The sequence below is a fragment of the Vicugna pacos genome, chromosome 16 (assembly GCF_048564905.1).
Source record: "Vicugna pacos chromosome 16, VicPac4, whole genome shotgun sequence".
Lineage (NCBI taxonomy): Eukaryota > Metazoa > Chordata > Mammalia > Artiodactyla > Camelidae > Vicugna > Vicugna pacos.
Genome location: NC_133002.1, coordinates 3102526 through 3126616, shown reverse-complemented (window position 1 = coordinate 3126616; position 24091 = coordinate 3102526). Strand labels below are relative to the sequence as shown.

Below are 24091 nucleotides of genomic sequence, written 5' to 3'. Positions count from 1 at the left end.
AAGGTACACAGATTGGTATAGCCACTTAAAAAACCAGTTTGACAGTATCTAGAAAATAGGTGTTTTACAACCTAGTGGTTCCACCCCTAGACATACGCGCTAAAGTAACTCTTGCACAAATGTACGTTCACAAATGAATGTTCATAATGGCATGCATGGTTCATAATAACCCAAAATTGGAAGCAACCCTAATGTCCATTAACAACAGAATGAATTAATAACTCTACTCATACATCAAAAATAAATGATCCATAGCATTGTGCAATAATATGGTTGAAGCTTAAATATAAATGTAGACCGAAAGAAGCCAGAAACAAAAGAATATGTAATGTTGATTCTATTTATGTAGAATTCAAAGACAAGCATAATAAGCCATAGCGTTTAGGGTTGCATATTTAGAGGGTAAAAGCAAGGAAAAGCAAGCAGATCAGTAGTTACTTCTTGAGTAAAGGGATTATGGTAAGGGAGGGAAACAGGCAGAGCTTCTAAAGACACTTAAATGTCCCTTTCTTGGGGGTTACATGAGGGTTTTACAGTTTACTGATTTACATATTTATGTCTTATGTGCTCTTCTGTATGTTGTATTTCTAGTAAAAACTATTGAAAAAAAGAAAGACCAAAGATTTTGTATTTTTCTTTATTTAGAAACATAACCAGATGCACCTTGGTTGTTTATATTCTCTGGTTGACATTCAGTCTCAAAATAAACGTGGGAAACATATGATAGCAACAATTTAATGAAGCCATAGCAATTACAGGATTCTCAAATGGGTACAAGATGAAACCTGTCATAAAAATTAGTAAAAGATGTAAGGTAGGACACATTTTAATACTGGTACAACGGTAACAGCAGCTCTACAAATGTTTATCTGTAGGATTGCTAGTTTATTTTTTAAATGAACCTTTATCTCAAAAGAAAGATCAAATCATTTAAATTAAATTGATACAAATACACAGTGGTTTATTAATATTATAAATACTACAAATGTCCCATAAAATATTGTTACGAAAACCTGTCTTATTCTCAGTGATCATTCCCTTTATTTTACATAATATAAATGTAGAGAACAGGTTTTAAAAACTTTTTCTTTGTATTAGAAGCAGATATATCTCTTAACTTCATTAGCTGTTTAATTTTCATCCACAAATATAAACATAAATGTAGATCTCAGAAAAACAAAACATTGCCCCCAGGTCTGCTTTCCAGTCTGGTGACTTTCCATAACACTCTATTTGGCATCTCAAAACTATACTTATTTGAGGAAATACGTGCATTTCTGGGAAATTGCTAAAATGCCTTTTTAGCCTAAGCTAATCAGGGGATATTTCAAGGATATTATCTATGTAGCTGCTTCCTGTCAGGCTAGAAAGTTCAGTGAAAAACTGAAACCCCTTGTTTCCTCTCCACGAGGAGCTGCTATCCTTATTCTTGGAACTGCCGTCAAAGTTATCAGCATCAAAGCTAATCCTGTGCCTTCAAAGTCACACTCACCCTAATGAGAGTTCCTCTTCCTCCAGTATATTTAGCACATTAGTGATAGGGGTCCTGGCTGAAGCTGCAGTAGTATCTGATGCTAAGTAGACATGTCTGACCAACTGGGGGCTCCCAGAGATACTTGGCAACTTTGTAGGAGACTGACTGATAGGGTTGCCAAATAAAATATAAGATGTCCAGTTAAATTTGAATTTCAGATAAACAATGAATAATTTTTCAGTATCAGTAAGTTCCATGAAATATCTGGGACATACTTATACTTTATGGGACATATTTATACTTAAAAGTTACTTGTTTATCTGAAATTAAAATTTGATGAGGTGCTATGTATTTATAGTTGCTAAATCTGGCAACCTTGTACTGGCAGGAAAAAAACAAAATCCAGTGAGGTGTACATGATTACTGTTATTGAACTAACAGGCTGTTGAGGACAGGGAGTCAAGTCTTACAGTGAACCTGCTATGGACCTAAGAGAATCCTTGGTGGGGCACTGTGGAAAATAAGATTCATGTTGGAGTCTTTATGAAATTTATATTTAGCTGCATGAAAGTGGGTAGCAGATAGTGAACCGAGGAATATCTCAGACTTTAGTGAGCCAAATGTAACCATCTATATAAGAAACTAGAAATGATACATTCTAATTTTTAAGGTCACAGGGGACCTTTTGTTTCAAATCCTTTTGGAATAGTTGGGTTTGGGTGGGGAATGGTCTTATCTCATAAATGCTTATAGTGAGCAGATATAAAATCTAGAGGATCTTTTTCATTGGTCAATTTTGTAGCACTTAATGAATACATGAGCATTACAGGCTGAAATACTTTTCAATTACCTGAGAATACCCATGATGAATGGGCACCAGGTTATTTTCTTAATGTCGTAACTGCACTTATAGAGTACAAATTAGAGTTATCTAGTTAAACTTGAAGAACCTCTGCAACCTAAACTGGATAATTACAGGATAAACATCACTCTGGGGATTGCATTTTCCCATCTGCTCTCTTATTGATCACATAAACTAGAAAATATCCAAATACCCACTTCATATTACAGTATGTATGGTTTCCATTGTAATTCTTCAAATGAGTTATATATTAATATAATTATACATACCCAGCTACATTTTTAAAAAAAGGGCTGGGGTAGTTTTTTCTGTACACTTTATGGACCATCACACGGAATCAGGCAGAGTTGGCATCAGTTTTGTTCATCAAAGCTGCTTGTAGCAAGTGGCAGAGTTTGAGTTGGGCTTCTAGGATGAGCTAGCTATGGGGAAAAAAAAAAGTCCTAATTATAATGTGAATTATGTTCCTGTGGCTGGCACAGCTCTCCCTCTTCTTCACTAACAGAACCCAGATTTTATGCAAGGCAGCAATGCATCCAGATTCTAAGAACCACTTTTTCCAGCTCTCCTGATACGATCAGAAGTTCCTGGATATCACCTGTTTAAAGAGATGAAGGGTAGCTTAGCTGGCACACCCTCTTGCCCTCTGCCCTTCTTATCTTGCCTACAGTGTGGACTTGAGACTTTAGGAAGTGCAGACATTCTGCACCATAAAGATAAGAGCCACACATTAAGGACAGAAGTGCAGTGTTTACATGGTGAAGCTGTGGTACCTGTTATGTACCATGTATTTTCTAAGATAATATGCAGAGAAGAAAAATTGGTCCTGGGGGAAGAGTATAGCTTAAGGGGTAGAGTGCATGCTTAGCATGCACAAGGTCCTGGGTTCAATCCCCAGCACCTCCTCTAAAAATAAATAAACCTAATTACCTTCCCCCACCAAAAAAAAAAAAAAAAAAGGAAAAGAAAAGAAAAATCAGCCCCCATTTGGTTAAGCCACTTCAGTGAGATTTCTGTTACCTGCAGCCAATTCAAAGCCTTAACTAATGCAGTTGTTTCAGAGTTAGAGGAAAAAAGAAGTCTAAGGAGTGGGAACAGTTATTCCATGTCTAACAACAGGTTTTACAAGATATCCTCCTGGTAAGCAGACTTTGGGTAGCACCACATAAGGCATAGGTCATATCTGTGACTTTTGGTTTTGTTGCTCAATACATGGGTTTATCGTTCATTATATTCTTATTTGTTTCCACGTTACCCGATCCACTGTAGTAGTTTCAGATGGGGCAGGGACAAAAAGGAGCCTAGAGCTGAACAAAGAAAGGAAGGGGCTTAGTCCTTCAGTGAGGACTGTGCCTTCTCCCCACAACCCCCCCCCCCAATTTACAGTATCACCAAGGAACGTAATCTGGGGATAGGCTCCTACTGGATGCTCCAAAAGGAGGAAAAAGGAATCTGGCCACATCTCCAAAGAAGGCCACATGGTCCTCAGGAGAGCCAGACTGGTTGGCAAGAGGGAAACCAAGCTGTTGGCAAAAGGCACTGATTTTTTCCGAGGGAACAAAGGGAGGAGAGTGTTGGGGTAGGAGAGTGTCTGCAGTGGAGTGTGTGGTGTGTCTCCTGGGCCAGAAAGGGATAGAAATTTAAGCTTCACAGCCGAAGAGACCAGCAGCCCAGGACCCCAGCATTCTAGCAGGGGTTGTGGAAGGATGGCTGCTCCTCACAGATCTGATGATAGGGATGACTTGGAAGAAATCACACAAGGGACAGCAGATGCACTGGATTTTGGTGTTTGGATCATACATGTCAGTGACAAAAGAGAAAGCTGCCAAGACCTTTTCCTATCATCTCTGCAGGATGTGACTACTATCTCCATCTCCACCCCTGTCTCTCTGATACAGCCACACTGGCCACTTTTCAGTTCCTCAGATAGGCCATGATCCCTCTTGCTATGAGACCCTTGCACATGCTGTTCTTTTTGCCTGAAACTCTCCCCCCTGACAGCCATGGTGGGCTCATCCCCATATCCCATAGGTACCCTTCCCAAGTTAATGCCTATTCAACCTTCCTCAGGGAATCCTTCCTAGATCATCCAGGCTAGATCAAGTTCCTCCAAGGGTTCCACAGAACCTTGCCCCTTTTCTTCACAGAATTTACTTCAGTGCAAAATTATTACAATTTGTGATTGTTTGATTAATGCCTATTTTCCCCACTAGACTGAAAACTCTAAGACAGTAGATCTGTGTCTGTTTTTGCTTACCACTATTATACCTAGTACTCCAGCACAGTGCCTGGCCTAGAGGAATTACTTAATAAGTATTTATTAATGTAGTTAATAAACCAGACATTCATTGCTAAAGTGGAGATGATAAACCTAGCTATCTCATAGAATTTCATGAAGCCTAAATATGAAAGTGCTTTATGAAGCATAAAGAACTGTTTAAAAGTTACCATTCTTTTTAAGAAAGATGCTTTAGATTATGATTCTAAAGAAATGAACTTGAAGAATAAAGAGCCAATTTTTTTTTTTAAAGGCTTACCTGAAACTTTCTCTTCAAGGCCCGAGTCATTACTGGGGTCAGCCCAGTTCCTGTTTCCATATTTTCTTTATTAGTAAGTGGGGTTCCACCTGGGCTCCTGTGAAGGTGTTGAAAATATTAGGAGCTATGTTTTAAAGTCAACTTTTCAAATGGATTCAGAAAGCATACATTTAGGAGAGGGGATTACCTTTCTACATCGACTTTTCTAAGTAGTTTCCGCAGATCTAGCTGGCTTTTACCAGGAGTGCTGATAAGAGAAAGATACAAAAGTTAGAGCTTGCCAGATTTTATCATTTTCCCCAAAGCAAAGCAGTCATTTCTGTAGGCAACATCCTCAAAAGTAGTTTGTTACATTTGTTACTAATTGTTACATTAACAAATAGCAGTAGATACTGAGAGGAGCAGAAGGTGATATAATAATTCTAATAAGTAATACTTTTTCCCTTGGTAATGACACATATACGAATCCATCTTAGGGAAAAAACTCAGCTATGTGCACAGATGATGGGCAAGGGTGTTTATTAAAGAGTTATAGAAATAAAAAAAAAATCACAAACAACCTAAATGTCTCAGAACAGGATTTTATCTATGAAATTCACATATAATAACCTGCATCTATTGAAGTCAAATGATGCTTTAAACTAATTTTAAATAAGGCACATTAAATGGGTATGCACAGTATGGTTATATATAGGTACACACACTCATATCCTATTTCATTGATTCTAAGACACACTAGTTTTCATATTTTATTATTTCTGATATTGTGCTGCTTTGAAAATTCTTGACTATGTTTTCCCCTCAAATCTGTTATTAAATCAATGATGTGTCTTATAATAGACAGCATCATGAAATGGAAATAATAGAGTATATGCCTAGAAAAAGACTAGAATGATAAGTAACAATATGTTAACAGTGGCTAATGCCAATGATGGGATTGTTTGGATGATTTTTGGTTTTTTTCTTTAAACATTTGATTATATGTAACTTTTAAAGTTAGAAATGAGCAAAAAAATCATTATTTTAAGTAGCAGTATAGTCTAATATTGTGCAGTTCCTTACATTAAGACGTTTGTAACTCGAGTTGATAAAACTTTGGACTTGGGCTTCAGCGTAACGCGCTGCAGGTCAGAGACAGAAACTAGTGGATTTCTTTCCTTTGGTGATGGTACAAGCTTTAATCACAAAATGAGACAGTATTAAAAACACGTTTAAAAATATCATTCAAAATGTAAACATACTAAAACAGTGACTGTTTGAGTGCCGAATATGTATAAGACATATCCACTTACTTTTTATTCTAAAGTGTCAAAGTATGTCTCTACCTCTTCAGAGTAATGGTTGGTAGATAAAACCGCCTAATTAAATAATTTTGGGATTTACACATTTTGTTGAAGAAATCCAAAACTACTCAAATAAAACAAAATATGTACTTCAGAATGGCTTCTATATATGACTTATGCTTGTTTTCCCTAAAGGGACAATGAGGTTAAAAGCTGAAGTACCACTTGTATTGTCAATGACATCTTACCTTCCTCCGTTCATCAAAACTCTGAGTCTTCTTTAATTTCACAGTCAGTAGATCTTTAACTGTTATCTGCATGGGTCCATCTTTTCTTAGTGGTCCAGCCTTAGAATGTAAGGAGAGGTTAGAATTCAAATTGGAACCAGGATACCCAGTCAAATGCAAACCCAAATCTTGTTTTTAAAGACTCAGAGTTAAAAAGTAACTCTTACTTGCTCTGGGTGCCTATTGAGTTCTTTCCACTCTACCAAGGATGATCCTGTTTTTAGTACCCATGGATCCTAAGGCTACTGAAGAGTATTTGTCAAAATGTAAGGCTTTGCTAGTAAGGAAGACATGGGCTAGTTCCCTGCAACCACACATCCTCCTTAGGAGTCATGATAACACGACAAGAGTTGGAGTTCTTCAAATCAAAGTGAAGCTTTGTCTGAACTACCTAAAGAGATGGCTCAGTTCCCATGGAGCAAGAATGTATACTCAGGGGGGTAGAGCTCAGTGGTAGAGCACCTGCTCAGCACGCACAAGGTCCTAGGTTCAATCCCAGGTACCTCCCTTAACAAAAAACAACAAAAAAGTATACTCAGAGAGGTACACATTAGGGCAGGCTCTGGATTTAATTCAGCCGTTTTTAAACCAAACATATTTGTAGTTGTTAAAAATAGGGCCATACCTAGTGATTCATAAATATTCTGGTCCCCTTGGCAGATAAGAAATTCTAATGGAGACTGTTTCTCCAGCTTAATGGCATTGTACTTTAGGATCCACTAATTCCTTTCTTCCTGACTTCACTCAGTGAGCCATCTTTTTTTTTTTTTAACTTTTTTTTATTGAGTTATAGTCATTTTACAATGTTCTCTCAAATTACACTGTAGAACACAATTTTTCGAGCCATCTTTGTTTTTAATCTGTTTTCCTAGAGAAGTTTTCCTTTTGGTAAAAAGGTATATTAAGAAGCCAACAGGAATCTCCCAATCTGCTTGGGTTTCATTCATTTATGCTTGAGATTAAAAAAAAAAAAAGTACCTTCATTTCTAAATTCAGCTTTCCCGAGTTCCCAGGGGACTGAGTTTTTAAATAATAATTGATATAATTAAGATACGGACTCAGAACAAAAGGTAGCTGTTCCTGTCAAAGCCCTTAGCTCAGCCTTCAAAGGTTTCCTGGCTTTAGTCCTTACACACTGACCAAAACACACCTTTACTCGTTTGCTTCTTACCTGAAGTGCTTTAGTGAGATCAGACTTTTTGAGCAGCAAAGGTGCTCTGAGTGGTGGAGGCGGAGGCAGAGGAGGGGGTGGAGGGGGTGGAGGTGGAGGAGGAGGAGGAGGAGGATGGCTGACTGGTTGTGGCAGTGAGGGAGGAAGTCCAGCTCCGGAGACTCCAAGCGTGGGAAGAGCACATGCAGGCACATTTGTAAGTTTACCATGCACGTGACACCTTTGACCACAGCTTGGACAGCAAGAATTTTCTGAGATGGCCTGGAAGAAAATATTACATTTGGCAAGTGAATAACAAATTAATTTGGTTCTTGTGGCTGAGAGTCATCAAAAATCTTGGCTACTGTGTATTGACTGCTTTCTCAGTATACCATGTGCTTTGTAATATTTCCTCATTTGTCACAAGCTCATTCATTCACTCACTCAGTCATTCATTCATATATTTGTTTCTTCATGTGCTATATTGCCAGGAACTGTGGGTGCACCTGTGAGCCCTGTCTGTCCTTCATGGAACTGACAGTCCGGTGAGGAAGACATACATTAAACATACACAAACACATTCAAAACAAAACAAGACAATACTTCAATGAGAGCCGTGAAGTGTCCCGAGAGCATGAATAGCTAGAGGTCAAGGGAGTGATAGTTAGCCATGATCTCGAGGATGAATTTAGGTTTACCAGGTGAAGAAGGCAGACAGTGACTAGGGGAAGAGAATTCCAGCAGAGGGAAAAAGAATACTTAATGCAGCCAAGGACATAGTACATTCAAGGAACTGATAAAAAGGTCAAGAGGCTGGAACATGACTGCTATGAGCTGAATTCTGTCCTCTTCCCACCCCAGTTCATATGCTGTAGCCGTAACCCCGGTACCTCAGAATGTGACTTTATTTGGAGTTAGGGATTAAGAAGAAGTGATTAAGTTAAAAGGAACCATTAGGGTGGACTCTGATCCAATCTGGCTGGTGTCCTTATAAAAGGAAGAGACTCGAACATCCAGAAGAGACACCAGGGGAGCATGTGCACAGAGAAAAGGCCATCTGCAGACACAGAACGCACGTCAAGGGAATAGGCATTAGAAGAGACCAACCCTGCCAACATCTTGAGCCTAGACTTCTAGCCTCCAGAACTGTGAGAAAACACATTTTTGTTGTTGAAGCCACCCAGTCTATGGCAGCCCTAGCAAACTAATAGAATGACCCTATGACGTAAGATGGTATGTTAGTTTCCTGAGGCTGTTGTGACAAATTATCACAAACACGGGGCTTGAAACAAACAAAATCCATTCTCTCACAGTCCTGGAGATTAGAAGCCTGAAACAAAGATGTCAGCAGAGCTGCACTCTCCCTCAAAGCTCTGAAAGAAGAATCTGTTTCCTGCCTCTCCCAGCTTCTCGTATCCACTGGCATTCCTTGGTATGAGGCTACGTGACTCCAGTCTTTGCCTCTGTGGTCCTATTTGTCCTCCTTTTCTCTGTGTATGTTTTGCTCCGTGTCTCTTTTATAAGGACACCTGTCACTGGATTGAGGGTCCACCCAGATAATGCAGTATGATCTCATCCCAAAATCCTTAACTTGATTATATATCTGCAAAGACTCATTTCCCAAATAAGGTAACATTTACAGGTTCCATGCATTAGGATTTGGACATATCTTTTGAGGGGCCATCATTCAGTCCACTACATGGTATCTACCCCATTTCACAGATGAAGAGACTGAGGTCCGGAGTTGTGAGGTGACTTGCCATTCCTCCTCTGGTTCGATCATCTTGAGGTACAAATTCTGGAAGCAAGGATGTAATTCCAGAAGCTTCTCTCCTTCTTTCCAAATCAATGAGCACAATGTTTACTCTTTGGGTTTTAGATACTGAAAGCAGGGGTCTTGCTTAAGGGAGTCTGGAGACGGTGGATATTTACATTTTTTTCTACCCATATCAGTCAAGAAAATAGAAACCACCCTGAGTATTTAAAAGAGGGGGCATGTAATATAGGGGGTTGGTTACACTCTGACGGAGGAGCTGAGAAGCACACAGGGGACAGTGAGGCAGCCCAATGATGAGCAACAGCATAAAGCCATGAACACCCTGAGGCTAGAGGGACAAAGAGAAGGACAGTGTAATCAGATCTCTGGAGCTGGGTTAACCCAGAGAATCAAGAAACATGGTGGACTTACCCAGTGGGAGCTGGAGTCAGGGAGACAATAACAGCCATCACAGGAGAAATCACCCAGCACAGAGAACAAAGGGGAAAAACACACCCCATCCTCTCCCTCCCTCTAATCTTTCATCAGTGTCTCCTGTTAGTCCAGCTCAACCAGGAGCCAGGTGACATGGAGCTTGGGAAATGTAGCCGGCAGGGGTCAGCCCCACTGTACCCCACAGCACAGAGCAGGACCTCTGAAGTTTAAGGAGTCGATCTGAGGGCAAATGTGCCCAGGACTAGCACTACCCTGTAGCCACTCCCCCGCTGGTAAAAGCACACTGGGATTCCTGTGGGACACAACCCCTTCACTCCTTACCTAATTCTGGGTTTGTTTTTCACTTGATAATACTAACCTTCAGGGCTTCCTGGAGCTTGCATATTTCACTTTCCAAAATGCAAAACCGTTGTTTTAGGGTGTGAAGTTCTCGGTGGCAGAAACGGGATGGAAAGATGCAATCTTTCAATACTTCTAAACTCTAAGATTCAAAAATAAACAAGCCAGAAACCAATGAGTAACATGATAAGGACAAGAAAGTGGTGTGATGTATGTTTTCAAAGTGAAAGCAGACATGACCACATCGTTTCATCTTACGTGAGCTTAGCCTGAGTGTTTGGCTGACCTGAGCACACACACATGTGCACACATATACCAAGTGTGTAGAAAAACAGTATTGCTGAAAACACATTTGTCATTTGTCAAACCCATACCTGGGCCACGCAGTTCTGGCACCAGTTGTATAAAGACCATACTCTATTTGTCCAAAGCTTTACCACATCTTTGATATTGGGAAATTTGAAGTTCCATGATGGTCTCAGCCAGCTTCTGCTAAGGGTTGTATCTGTTGAAGGAATAACCACTCTGTGGGAAAAACAAAACCAAACAAAGCAGAAACTCCTCAGTTGGAATAACAGCCTCTAATTAAATAATGTTAGTTTTATAGTATGACTGAGGAGCAGAGACTACTGAAAGTCAAATTCTTCATTAAATTCTAGAGTTCCAGATTCACTTATGCAACAAATATTTGTTGAGTAAATAAATAGTAATAAATAAAATAAAATAGTAAAGAAATAGACATCAGGGATTTAGTAATGAACAGAATAGACAAAAACTCTGCCCTCACAGAATTTACAGTTTCATGAAAGAAAAGTAAAAATAAGTAAATAAACAACATGTGGGTTGTCAGACAGTGGAACAAATGCTAAGGAGAAAAAGATAAAGCAAGAGAGAGGGAATGTGAAATGCTGGGTGGAGGTGAAAATTTAGGGAATGTCTCACTGAGATGGTGACTTCTGAGGGGAAAAAAAAAAAACCAAAAGGAAGTAAAGAAACCAGCAAAGCAAATATCTGGGAGAAAAGCATTTCAGGCATGGGCAACAGTAAGTGCAAAGGCCCTAAGGTGGAAGCTTGCTGGAAGTGTTTGAGGAATAGGAAGGAGGCCAGATGACTAGAGTGGAAAGACTGAAAGGAAAAGGATGAAGAAATAATGTGAGTCAAACCATAAAGGCCTTGGGGGGGTCTTACAAAGTACTTTCATTTTTACTCTGATAGAAGAAGACCTTGGAGCGTTTTAAGCAGAAGCGCTAATATGACATTATTTTAATAGGCTCACTCTGGCTGCTATGTTGAAATACATGGAAGGTGGAGCAAAGACAGAGCAGAAAGGCCAGTTGGGGGCTTTTTCAATATTCAGGAGAGAGAGGAGTTAAGGATGATGTCATGGTTACTGCTTTTTGAGGGTCTGTTTGTTTTCAAATTTTTTCTGTAAAGAGAGCTATAACAAAATGTATAAAGTAAATTATTGTGAAACCTACTACCCTAGAGCTCATAGAATTTAGAGTCTCTTTTGATAACACATTTACGCCTTGAATCCCAGAGAATAAACGACCAAACTTCACCAAAATGAAGATTTAAATTCCAGTCCTATTCCCCTCTTTTCATCACAAGTATATTACAGGGGGTGGGAAGAGATAAATTGGGAGTTCAAGATTTGCAGATACAAACTACTACATATAAAAATAGATAAAAGACAAAATTTTTCTGTATAGTACACAGAACTATATTCAATATGTTATAGTAACCTTTAATGAAAAAGAATATGAAAATGAATATATGTACGTATATGTATGACTGAAACATTATGCTATACACCAGAAATTAATATGCTGTAACTGACTATACTTCAATTAAAAAATAAATAAGTAAGTAAATAAATGAAACAAGTATATTACAAATGTTGCACAGGACAATGCAAAAAGCATTCTTTGTTTATCTAAAATTCAAATTTAATTGGGCATTCTATATTTTTATTTGCTCAATCTGGTAAATTGTTCCTAAATTGATCAGGTTTTTAATATTTAATCTGTTCCACATTATGCCTTACCTTTCTGGTGAGGGTGGCGGAGGAGGAGGTGTAATCAGCTTAGACTGAAAGTAAGAAGCTTCTTTTCTTTTGAATAATCTTTTAGCTTTGGCTTTTAGTTTTCTTCTTCTTTGCTTGAACTTGGGCATGATTTCTGTAGAGAAAATTTGTTTTTACATTTTTTATTGAAGAATAATACACACACATATGAAATACAGAAGTTTTGACTGTATAGTTCAATGAATTATCACAAAAGGAACACACCCTTGCAACCATTACCTTGGTTAGGAAATAGGTCATTACTAGCAACCCAGAACTCCCTTGAACTGGTGGAAAATTTAAACCCAGATTTAAACTATCTCTAGAGACACCTTGGCTTTGGCATTATATTACTCTGTAATTTTGTTTTGCTTGTTTGGCTTTTCTTCATTAAGACAAGTGAATTTTCCTTTCTTTATAATGAAATCGAGCAGGGGAAATGCAAATCAAAATTACAATGAGGTATTACTTCACAACAGTCAGAATGGCCATCATTAAAAAGTCTACAGGTAGTAAATGCCAGAGAGGGTGTGGAGAAAAAGGAACCCTCCTACACTGTTGGTGGGAATGTAAATTGGTGTAGCCACTATGGAGAACAGTATGGAGGTTCCTTAAAAAAAAAAAAATAGAATGACTCTATGATCCAGCAACCTTACCCCTGGGCATATATCTCAGGAGAAAATTAGATAAAACTAATGTTATCTAATAAAAATATATGTTCATAGCAGCACTATTTACAATAGCCAAGTCATGGAAGCAACCTAAATGTCCACTGACAGATGACTGGACAAAGATGTGATTTTATACACACACACACACACGTGCACATGCGTGTGTGGAATATTACTCAGCCATAAAAAAGAATGAAAATTTGCCATTTGCAACAATGTGGATGGACCTAGAGGGTATTATGCTTAGTGAAGTAAGTTGGAGAAAGACAAATACTGTATGTATGGAAATACAAATACAAATACTGTATGGACTTAAGAGATTATCATATTAAGTGAAGTAAATCAGACAGAGAAAGACAAATATCATATATCACTTGTATGTGATATCTTAATAAAATGAGACAAATGAATTTATTTACAAAACAAATAAACTCACAAATATAGAAAACAAACTTTGGTTACCAATGGGGAAGGAGGGGAGGGATAAATTGGGGGTTTGGGATTAACATATACACACTATTATATATAAAATAGACAGACAACAAAGACCTACTGTGTAGCACAGGGACCTGTATTCAGTAATCTTGTAATAATCTATAATGGAAAAGAATCTGAAAAAATACACACACACACACGTATATTTGAATCACTTTGCTATATACTTGAAACTAACACAATGTAAGTCAACTATACTTCAATAAAAAAAGATAAGAAATAAAGAACTCAAGCAGGACCTTGCAGGGCCTCCCCAGTACAGAAGCCCTTCCATGTCCCCTTGTTTGTTGTCTTTTAGGTCTTCCCTAAGTTCCAAAGAGCAGACTCAAGCAGTTACAAACTAGAGAGGTGAGGGTATGCAGAAACAAAGGAAAAGCACTCAAGTGGGAAAAGTAATGTTAGTTTAAACAATCTTCCAGAGATAAAACAGTCACAGGACTCCTAGTTCCTCCTCAAGGGATATACATAACAATGTGATGCATATCTTCCAGTTGTTGTGCAGAAACTAAGACTACAGCCAAGACTGGTTGGAACCACAATGTTGGTGATTAAGATTTCCAAAACATCACGCTGTTCCCTTACCACCAACCAGTCAGAAGGAAGTCCACCAGAAGATCACACATCCTGTGACCTCCACCCCTAATGTTGCCTTTAAAAATTCTTGCTTGAAGGCCATCAAGGAGTTCGGGTCTTTTGAGCTCTAGCTGCCCTTTCTCCTTGCTTGATGCCCTGCAAATAAATGTTGTACCTTCCTTCACTACAACTGGTGTCAGTAGATTAGCTTTGCTGTGCGTTGGGAAAGCGGACCCAAGTTTGGTTTGGTAACAATAACAGAGAAGATGGTTATAGCTGGGTTACATAAGTAATTAAAAACAAATGAGTTCCTTTGTCACTAACATTTACTGAGCATCAACTGTACTAGGTGGAATTGGTAGTGAAAGAAACAAAATTAACCATTTATTGAATGCTCATTTACTTTTAGGCACCTTCACATACATTTTCTCAGTGAGTCATTTTCATGCAGGATATTTTCCCTGAGGAAGAGGATTTTTATTTCCATTTTTACATAGGAATAAACTGAAGCTTAGAAAGATGAGATGATTTGCCTGATGTAATGCAATAAAATATGAAGTCTAGGTTTGTAATTCTCCCAAGACCACATTCTTCCTAATACACTGGGGTGCAATAGTAGAATAGGAGATATACAATGTAATAACAATGACTCCAAATCTAAGATATGGGTGTTTCAAAATGCTTATTTTAAACCACTATGAGATACTTAACTAGTATATTTAAATTTTAATCCAGATGCTTTTCTGAAGAAAATTATGTCAGAGCTGGTTTGATGTGAAGAGGGGCTTTGCTGGTTTTCGTTGTTGCTACCTGAGGAACAAAGATGTCCTTATTCAAGTAGCAGAACTAAAAAATGGTCTCAAGGGCTGGGCCTCCTTCTCTTCAAACTTACATTTGAATAGGAACAATCGGCTTTTAAAATGCACATTCATTCCACTTTTGTTCACCCTGCAACCTTCCTGCACTTGGTATGCAGCACTAGGCTTGCTCAGTTTTCAGATTCCAAGGGCTGGAGAACCTCCCCCGACCCTGCGTGGGTTGTAAAAACTAAGAAAGGTTTTAGCTCCAAGAGCACTGGACTTGCGGAGGGCACTCTTCATGGAAATGGATGACAGACTGTACATCAACAGCCCTTCTAGGAGTAAAGGTTCTTCATAACTAATTGCCAGGCCTCAAGTTAACTAATTGCCAGGCCTCAAATTAAGAGTGTTTTTCTTAATTGTTCTTAGAGGCTAGGTAGACATACCACAGAAATAGTTAGCAGACTTCACCTATATTTACCATTTTCCCTTCCTGCTGAAATTATGAAGGAAGGCTGAGCAGGGATTATTAAACACAAGGGATGTCTAAAGGATTGATTGAAAACAAACAAACAAAAAACACTTAAAGTAACACAAAAGAAAAATACTCTGAAATAAAGATATTTAGGAAAGCCTCAGGAAGTAACAAAATTGTGGTTGCCTGGAAAAGAAGTTAAACCTCATCAAATGCATAACCAAGACTGCCTATGAAGAAAAGTCACTGGAAACCTCTATCCAAAGCACAGACTTAACTGAGATGCCCAGAATCTGAGATTTCCATGGTAACATCCCCTTGTCTTCTATCTGCCCCTTTGCAGCCCTCCCCTCTTCTGTTCTCTCTCTCTCTTTGAAGTCTTTTGTTAGAGATCAAGTGGGCACAGAGACCAGACCTCCCACTCCCTTTTCTCTGTATTTACCAATCTCTCAGTTATGAAAATAGACTTTTGAAAGGAGCTGGACAATCCGGTTCAACTTGGGGGAGTGACTCTATACCTTAACCTCCACTCCAATAAGATGCTGGGGTTGGCACCAACTAGTACATTTTTAGGAAGTCTGTGAGTCAGTTGTTAAACAAATCTACTGTTCAAATTAAATTATACGAACTATACAATTAAATGATTTATATTTTATAAGGGAACAAGTACACAAAACTCACCACTTCCTTGTGGGATCTGGTGGGCTGGGTTTGTGGGCAATAAAAGAATGTACTAGAGACAAAGGAGGGGTATAGTAAAGTTTATTAGGTACACTGCCAGAAACAACAGCGGGCCACACAGATGGGAGGTGCCTGTGTGCCCCAAAGGTGAAAGTTTAGGGTCTTTTATGGGGAAGGGGCTGGTGAACACAGGGAGCTGCATGATCAGCTTGTGCACAGGTTTCTGACTGGTTGTAGGTGAAGTAAGAAAGTTAGAATCCATGAAGGGGCAGTGGGGTTTATGACTCTGATAAGGTAGACATGGTTGAAACCAACCAGCCTGAGTTATTGTGGGATTAGGCATTACCTAGGGCCATTCATTCTGCCAGGGCAAACACATGTCAGAAAAGAACATACTTCATCTTCTGAGGGACTGCAGGTGGACATCTGGGAGCCCAGGAATGGGGGTTGCTGGACTTTGAAGGACGCCAGTTTGTCCCACATTCCTAATGATTTACTATGATGTATGCTCTTGAGGGTTTTTTGTTTGTTTTTTTTTTTACCTTATTGTGAAAATGCTATAGAATGGTGTATAGTAATTTCTTATTTTTTTCCCAACTCCCCATTCAGTCAATTCACATTGGAAACTTGAAATTGGCCTTGATGGGAGTATTTACACCATGTATACTATAAAACACTACAAATTAGGACTTGATTTATTATTTTTTTGATTGTCAAAAAAATGATGAAAAAAATGTTACTAGGTCTGACTAAACTTAAAAGTGTACCCTGTATGTAGTAGTTACATTGTGAACAGCACACAAAAAAAATCAAGGAATATTATTCCAGTATTTGAAAACCATTATCTGATTCATCAAAGAAGTTGCTTACCGAAGTGAAGTTCCAATGTAAATCTCTGTGTTTTGTTTTTGTCTCACTCCAGAGTAAATGAAAATATCAACCAACATTTACATCAGGACCAAGCTTGTTCATAAATTGCAACCATATGTTGGTTACAAATATAAGAAGTCTATTAAAAAAAATCAATAATAGCATTCAGTGAGACTCACTGGTTATATGAAATTTATAACAGTGTTATACATTTTATTGTTGTTTATAATAATGATGTTATATACTTTATCAGTATGTAATATCAGCAAATTCATAATAAAATTATGCATGTACATGTATTAAACATTTATTAGCACACTATTGCTCTACTCTCTTCTGAAACATCATAAAAAGGCAGTAAAGAAATAAAAAAGGCATGAACCCATAGGACAAAGAATGGGTGTAGACACTATAGTGGATGATAGATATCAACTAAATTGTGGAAAATGGAAAGCAGTGGTAACTGACTTGGCAGAGCAGAGGAAAGCTGAGGCTTGACTGACTGGTAGGGAAGCCAGGAGGAAACAAGACAAGTCCCAGAACTTTGAGAAGATCCAGGACTTGAAAGCACTTGGTACTTTTGAAGGATTGGGGTAGGGCTTAAACTGGACTGATTAGAAGTCTTCATAAGGATTGGATAGGCCTTTGATGGTCTGCCCTCCAGTCCTTGCAGCCTGGTTTTCATTTCTTGGACAGGTTTATTCTCTGGAGAAGTTGAACCTAGAGGGACTGAATTCTGGGCCACCAAGCATAGCACGGTCACGTGTGCATCACTATGCAGAGGACACGGAATGATCTTGAACCAAAAAGTGAGACATTCAATTCTCTTCCTCAGCTCTTGGCTCCCAAAACACAGGCCACTAGGTTTAATTCCCTGCCTCAAACTCCTACATCTCTCTTTCTGCCTGGAGGAGATCAGAGGATTCTTCTCCAGGGAAATTGGCTGGCCAAGAATAGAGACGTACAGATATTGACATTTGGGTTCTACCGAAAATGGCCAAAGAGATTCTAAAAGCTTCCAGAGACGAAACACAATTTAGATACAGAGGACAGAGAACAGAATGACCTCAGATTTCAACAACCACACGGCAATTCTGAAGGAAAATGTTTATCATCCAAAAATTCTATACCTGGCCAAACTTACAGTCAGTCAAGTGTGAAGAAAGAAGATCAATAATGGGAATTTCCAGGATAATGGTAACCACAAATCCCAGGAAGACAGCTTTGCAGCAAACCAGGGGTAGGGGTCAGCAAACCTTTTCTGTGAGGGGCCAGATAATAAATATTTTAGGGTTTGGAAGCCATCTGGTCTGTTATAGCCACTGTAGCATCAAAACAGCCATTAGTCAATACTTTAATGATTATGGGTGGGTTCCAATAAATTTTATTTATGGCCACTGAAATTTGAATTTCAGAGAATTTTCATGTGCCACAAAACATTATTCTTTTGATTTTTTTCCAGTTATTACAAATTGTAAAAACCATTCTTAGCTCATGAGACCTATAAAAACAGTGGTTTGCTGACACCTGACTTAACACACAGCCAGTAAAGTGCGCAAGAGTAACAGAGGGCTTCAGTAAGGAAAAAAACAAAGAAAGAAATTACCTAGTGTGTTTGGCCATTCTGAGCAGTTTACTGTTTTTCTGTAAAGTTAGGGCCAAATTCCTGGTAAGTGCTTAAAAAAATCAGCGTATAAAAATGTCTAGAAAAAAAGTTGTACAAGAGACGAAATCATAGTTCAGCTGTTACACAATATTTTATAGTATAAATATTGAATGTTTACTTAACTAAAAATTATGATATAGGTATATTGGGAAGATGGAAAGAAAGTGGAAATCAGCAGTTGTCTAAATTTATATACTGTTTAACCTTGTAGAGGGAAAAAAGAAATAGTATTGTTACAGCAACGACAGGCCAGCCAAGAAACAAGCACCACTCGGAGGGTTGGAGTACTCAGATTACACCGGCGGGCTCAGAGGGGCTTCCGTTCCGAAGCTCTGAGCCCCTCCAAAACGTGTGCATGAAGTTTTACAGGGTTAATTACAAGCTTGGGGTATTCGGCCAATAGGCATGGAACAGCTTTAGCAGCATCATTATCACAAAAGCAGAGGCAGGGAGGCAGTAAACCGCCATTCCAAGGCCAGGTATGTCTTTTTGAAACTCCAGCGGGCTAGCAAAAAACAAAAACAAAAACAAAGACAAACAAACAAAAAACCATGAGCAGGGAATCACCAAACCGACACTTAATAACTTAGATTTATGAGTTAGCCCAGTAGAACTCAGATCAGTAATCCGACAATTGTTAAATTTAGATTTACGAGTTAGGCCCAGCTTGCTTTTCCTTCACATTATAACTATATTACTTAGAAACAGGGAGGTAAATGCCAGAAACAATGACAAAAGTGGATAGTGTTGCCTTTGGCAAGTGGGAGTCAGGATTATAGAAAGAGGAGTCAGATGACTATCATTTTTTGTTTGTTTGTTTCTAAGTATATAATAAATGTTGTAGTAGTATTTGACAGTCAACCTGGAAAAATAAGAGTACCACCCTTCTACGACAACCTACGGAATGGCAGAAAAGTTTTGCAAATGAAACCGACAAAGGCTTGATCTCCAGGATATATAAGCAGCTCATACGCCTTAATAAGAAAAAAAAACAAACAACCCAATCCCAAAATGGTCAAAAGACCTAAACAAGCAATTCTCCAAGGAAGAAATATAAATGATCAATAGGCACATGAAAAAATGCTCAATATCACTAATTATCAGAAAATGCAAATCAAAACTATAATGAGGTATCACCTCACACCAGTCAGAATGGCCATCATTCAAAAGTAGTAGTTTGCTACTACACAAATGACAAATGCTGGAGAGGCTGTGGAGAAAAGGGAACCCTCCTACACTGCTGGTGGGAATGCAGTTTGGTGCAGCCACTATGGAAAACAGTGTGGAGATTCCTCAAAAGACTAGGAATAGACTTACCATATGACCCAGGAATCCCACTCCTGGGCTTGTACCCAGAAGGAAATCTACTTCAGGATGACACCTGCACCCCAATGTTCATAGCAGCACTATTTACAATAGCCAAAACATGGAAACAGCCTAAATGTCCATCAACAGGTGACTGGATAAAGAAGAGGTGGTATATTTATACAATGGAATACTACTCAGCCATAAAAACCGACAACATAATGCCATTTGCAGCAACATGGATGCTCCTGGAGAATGTCATTCTAAGTGATGTAAGCCAGAAAGAGAAAGAAAAACACCATGTGAGATCGCTCATATGTGGAATCTAAAAAACAAAACAAAACAAACAAAAAAACCCCATAAATACAAAACAGAAACGGACTCACAGACATAGAATACAAACTTGTTGTTGCCAAGGGGGTGAGGGGTGGGAAGGGACAGACTGGGATTTTAAAATGTAGAATAGATAAACAAGATTATACTGTATAGCACAGGGAAATACATACAAGATCTTGTGGTAGCTCACAGTGAAAATAAAATGTGACAATGAATATATATATGTTCATGTGTAACTGAAAAATTGTGCTGTACACTGGAATTTGACACAACATTGTAAATGACTATAACTCAATAAAAAAATGTTTAAAAAAAAAAGAGTACCACCCTCTGGCAAGGCGGTGGGTGTAGCTCAGTGGTAGAATGTGTGCTTAGCCCAGGGTCTTCCATTTAAAAAAAAAAAAATACCACCACTGTGAAACTGGGCCATCTCTTTCTAACCCTTTCCTGGTGATTATTCCAGTGCCCATGCATTCTAATTTCTAAAGAGTTCTACATAATCTGATGTACGTCATTTTGCAAATTATTTTTTAATGAAAAGTATCTAGGAACTAAATCATATTTTCTCTTCTCTCTTCTTTGTGTATGTGTCCTGGGCTCTGGGTCATTATTACTTGAATAGCCTTCTAATTAAACACAGTAATTGACACATATAAAGAATTAAGAGAATATGTCAAATCTGTCAGAATAGGAAAATGCAGTCTGTGATAATTCCTAGGTTAACATTATATTCAACAATAATCATAGCTCTTCTAAAAATGAAAGATAACGAGTTCCTACCTCAAACAGGACAGGACTCAGCAAGATAAGGCTTGTTCTATTATCATTCCTTTATTAAAAGCTTTAGATACTCTTCAGAGTTTAAATATCCAATTTAAAGGGTATAGAGCAATCTTTATCCAGGTTAAAAGAATAATGAGAAAGACAAATTCTTTTTCTAGATTAGGTGGGATTACAATCGTTAACACTAGATAGAAGCTCATTCTTTCATGATTCCTCAAAGCAGTTTTTCTTTTTTAAATTGAAAAAGACATTTCCTTCCTTTTTACTTGCCTTGAGGAAATTAGGATACTCATTGTAGAATACAATAAAGTAAAATATATATACTATTTATATACATGAATCAGAAATATTTCTCCCATTAATTACTCCTATCCTTTCTCCTTACCAGCCCTCTTCTAACTTCCTCTAACTTCAGCTACCTTCACCATCTTTCCGTGGGCTCTCCTGTTTTTCTCTTTCGATATAATCGATTTCCCCCAACTCTTTTAATTTTGAAAAATCTCAAACCTTGAGAAAATTTATAAGAATAGTATAATTAACACTCATATATCATTCATTTAGATTCACCAGTTGTTATCTGTTAGTTCTCTCTCTGTATAGGTCACAGCCAAACTTTGTTTCCTTTTGTTTGGCCTCACTTCATAGGGCACCCACGGACTTGCATTCAGTAACAATACCTTTCAAAGCTTTCCACAATTTAGCTCTAATGGTCCTTTGCAGCCTCCTTTCTTCCAATGATTAGCAGTTTGTACTTCAGGTATGCCAAAAAACACCAAGTATTTCCTATAGCGTTACCAGCCTTTCCCCCTGTTTGGGGTATCCTCCGCCAGGTCTACTTATATAGCCATCCAGCTTCTGGTACTTTTTCTCACGGGTATTTGTTGAGTGATCATAATCCACTAATTAGTAAGGTAGGTGCTGGGATACAATTCGAAGCACGATCAACATAGTGTCTGTCTTTATGGAATGTATACTGACTGAAATATCTCTTTTGTGTTTCTATAGCACTTACTGTAACATTTATTATACTGGATTGTAATTTTTGTTTGCATGTTTGTCACCTGGCTAGATGGTGAACATTTCAAGGGTAGGATGAATTTTATTCATCTGTTTCCCCAGGACCTAGAGTATAGCAGGCATTAAATAACGTTTCATTCAATAAATGCATGAGCGAAAGAAATCACACCTGCTAAGTGTTAGCTAGCAAGGGTTCTCTATTTTATTTAAGGAATATGCTTTAATAGAATTACATTCTGGAAAATCTCTTGGTAAGGGAGGCTTTTAGTTTTTCAAAACATAACACAACTTCATATGGTTAAAGGATGGATCCAAAACTACTTCCAGTAGGAAGATGCAATAAATAATAGTGTAAGAACTACAGTCCTCTGCAAGAACTGGCACTGCTGCTTCTATTAAAACTCCATCCTGTGATATGGAAAGTGATTTGGTCAGGGGGTACTCCAAAGCTGTAGCAGGAACACAGATTGAAACCAAGTCGTATGACTCATTTTAATTAAAGCTAATGCCGGCGTTTTTGTTCTTTTGTTTTTGTTTCCTTTTGGCCTACCCAATAGCTGTCTGATGACATGTTCACCTAATCAATAATGAGTAATGAAGGTCTAGTGCTTTGAGTCACAGCTTTTCCATAAACATCACTGTTTATGTGCTGTTTTGAGTTATTCACCTTCCAGGATAAAATGACCTTTACAGATTATGTTGACAAGACCCCTGGTCACAGACCACTGGACCAAAGACAAGGAGACCTAGATAGTTAAGATGATTAACACCAGCTCCCTTTTCTTCCCCTTTTAAAACTCCAAACTCAGACACCAAGTTGGAGTGAATCTAAGACTTGTCTCACACTTCCTTGCTTGGTGCCCTGCAATAAAATTCTTACTTTGCTGCAAACTTCCGCTATCAGAGATTGGCTCACAGCACTGCCAGCACAAGAGCTTTTGGCTGGGCTTGTGAGCCAAACAATTCCATTTCTTACAGTCTCCCACAAACAGCTTTCAGTCAATTAATCAGTTTCCATAACAAGTTCAACTAATTCCTCTTGAACATCCATAGGGCTATTTCGGGTACTTATATTTAATTTCAATTTCATGTTGTGTAACATTGCTTTTGTAGTTCCTGTCTTGTTTCTCTAAAGAGACTGTAGCTCCCTAAAGCTTAGTCCAGCAGAGTGCTAGGCACATAGTAACAAAGCACATTTTAAAAATTGACACCCTCAAAGAAAACCGGACAATATTAAGACTATACAAGAAACATAGTACTATTCCCAGTCAAGAAATGTACGCTCTCTAATGTGCATAAGAATCACGGTGATGGGGAGGCGATCTTGCTAAAATGCATACTCTGATTCAGTAGGTCTGGGTAGAGCCATATAATTTGCAATTTTAACCTGGGCCAAGTGAGGCAGATGTTGCTGGTCCGCAGACCACATTTTGAGTAGTAAAAATGTACAGGGATGTGCAAAAGGAAGGCAGATTCTTTGCTCCAAAACAGATTTTGCAGAGCGTTAATTAGATATAAGTATGATTTAGGGTGGAGCCTGGCGGAGAACTCCTTGCCCAACCCTAAAGCGCCCCATCTCCCCTCTGAGTCCAGCCAAACTTTCCACCTCCATAAACCGTAAGAACACAAGCAACAAGAAGCCGAGCTACGGAAAATGACAGCCCAGGTAACAAAGGAAGATCTCGCTGCACTTACTAGTCTAAGAGCCCGGGATTCGATGGAGTCCCGGCTGTGGCTTCTCCTTCGCCATAAAGAAAAATTCAAAATTAAGACCTTACGGTGGAGGAACCAATCATAGCCTTGGTTTCTCCACCATTCGCTCTCCGGGTAGCGTAGGAGCACAGCCTGGCTTGTGATTGGCTGAGATAGCACTATGCTCCGGCCAATCAGAGCTGAGGCGCTTCTTGTATGAATAGGGGGGAAGGCGGGAGCGAAGTGGAGGGGAAGCCGAAGAGGAAAGGTGTGTCATGTCTCCTTTGCTGTTTGTGGAAGCTTTTGTGTAATTGGTTGGCTCTTCTTCCGACTGCACCAATCGCAAGCTCTTCTCTGTTGAACTCCAACTGTGAAATGGAAAGTAGAGATGAGGGTGCAGCCAATGGGGAAAAAAAAGTGTACAGCAGCCAATCCTCCTGTGGCGTTTTGTGTCCTTGCCCAACTGGAAAAGGTGTTTCATGCGGAGGGGCGTTTCCCAGACGCCAATGGGCGGGAGC

At 38.7% G+C, this 24091-nt stretch overlaps 1 protein-coding gene across 3 annotated transcripts; it reads right to left on the bottom strand.

The window, feature by feature from the left end:
• Positions 1–631: 631 nt before the first annotated feature.
• On the bottom strand, positions 632–23689 carry PRR11 (proline rich 11). Of its 3 annotated transcripts, XM_072940230.1 has the most exons (12): positions 23577–23624; positions 18381–18477; positions 16775–16913; positions 12192–12324; positions 10519–10669; positions 10164–10286; positions 7615–7875; positions 6405–6503; positions 5936–6048; positions 5061–5120; positions 4874–4970; positions 632–2758 (listed from the first exon to the last, which is right to left on the bottom strand). In XM_072940230.1, the coding sequence occupies exons 4-12, from the start codon at positions 12317–12319 to the stop codon at positions 2690–2692; spliced, it is 1101 nt and encodes a 366-aa protein (XP_072796331.1). In that variant the 5' UTR covers positions 12320–12324; positions 16775–16913; positions 18381–18477; positions 23577–23624; the 3' UTR covers positions 632–2689. The 3 variants fall into 3 exon arrangements, with proteins under 3 accessions (XP_072796331.1, XP_072796332.1, XP_006218068.1); XM_072940231.1 differs by lacking the exon at positions 18381–18477 and having other exon boundaries at positions 23577–23689; XM_006218006.3 differs by lacking the exons at positions 16775–16913; positions 18381–18477 and having other exon boundaries at positions 23577–23650.
• Between the last annotated feature and the right edge of the window lie 402 nt (positions 23690–24091).

Coding starts and splice junctions, on each gene's coding strand:
- PRR11 (XM_072940231.1), bottom strand. CDS start 12,319: ATGCCCAAGTTCAAGCAAAGAAGAAGAAAACTAAAAGCCAAAGCTAAA. Junction 10,287..10,518: donor GCCAGAACTGCGTGGCCCAG/GTATGGGTTTGA, acceptor TTTGAATCTTAG/AGTTTAGAAGTATTGAAAGA. Junction 6,504..7,614: donor ATCTCACTAAAGCACTTCAG/GTAAGAAGCAAA, acceptor TTACATTCTAAG/GCTGGACCACTAAGAAAAGA.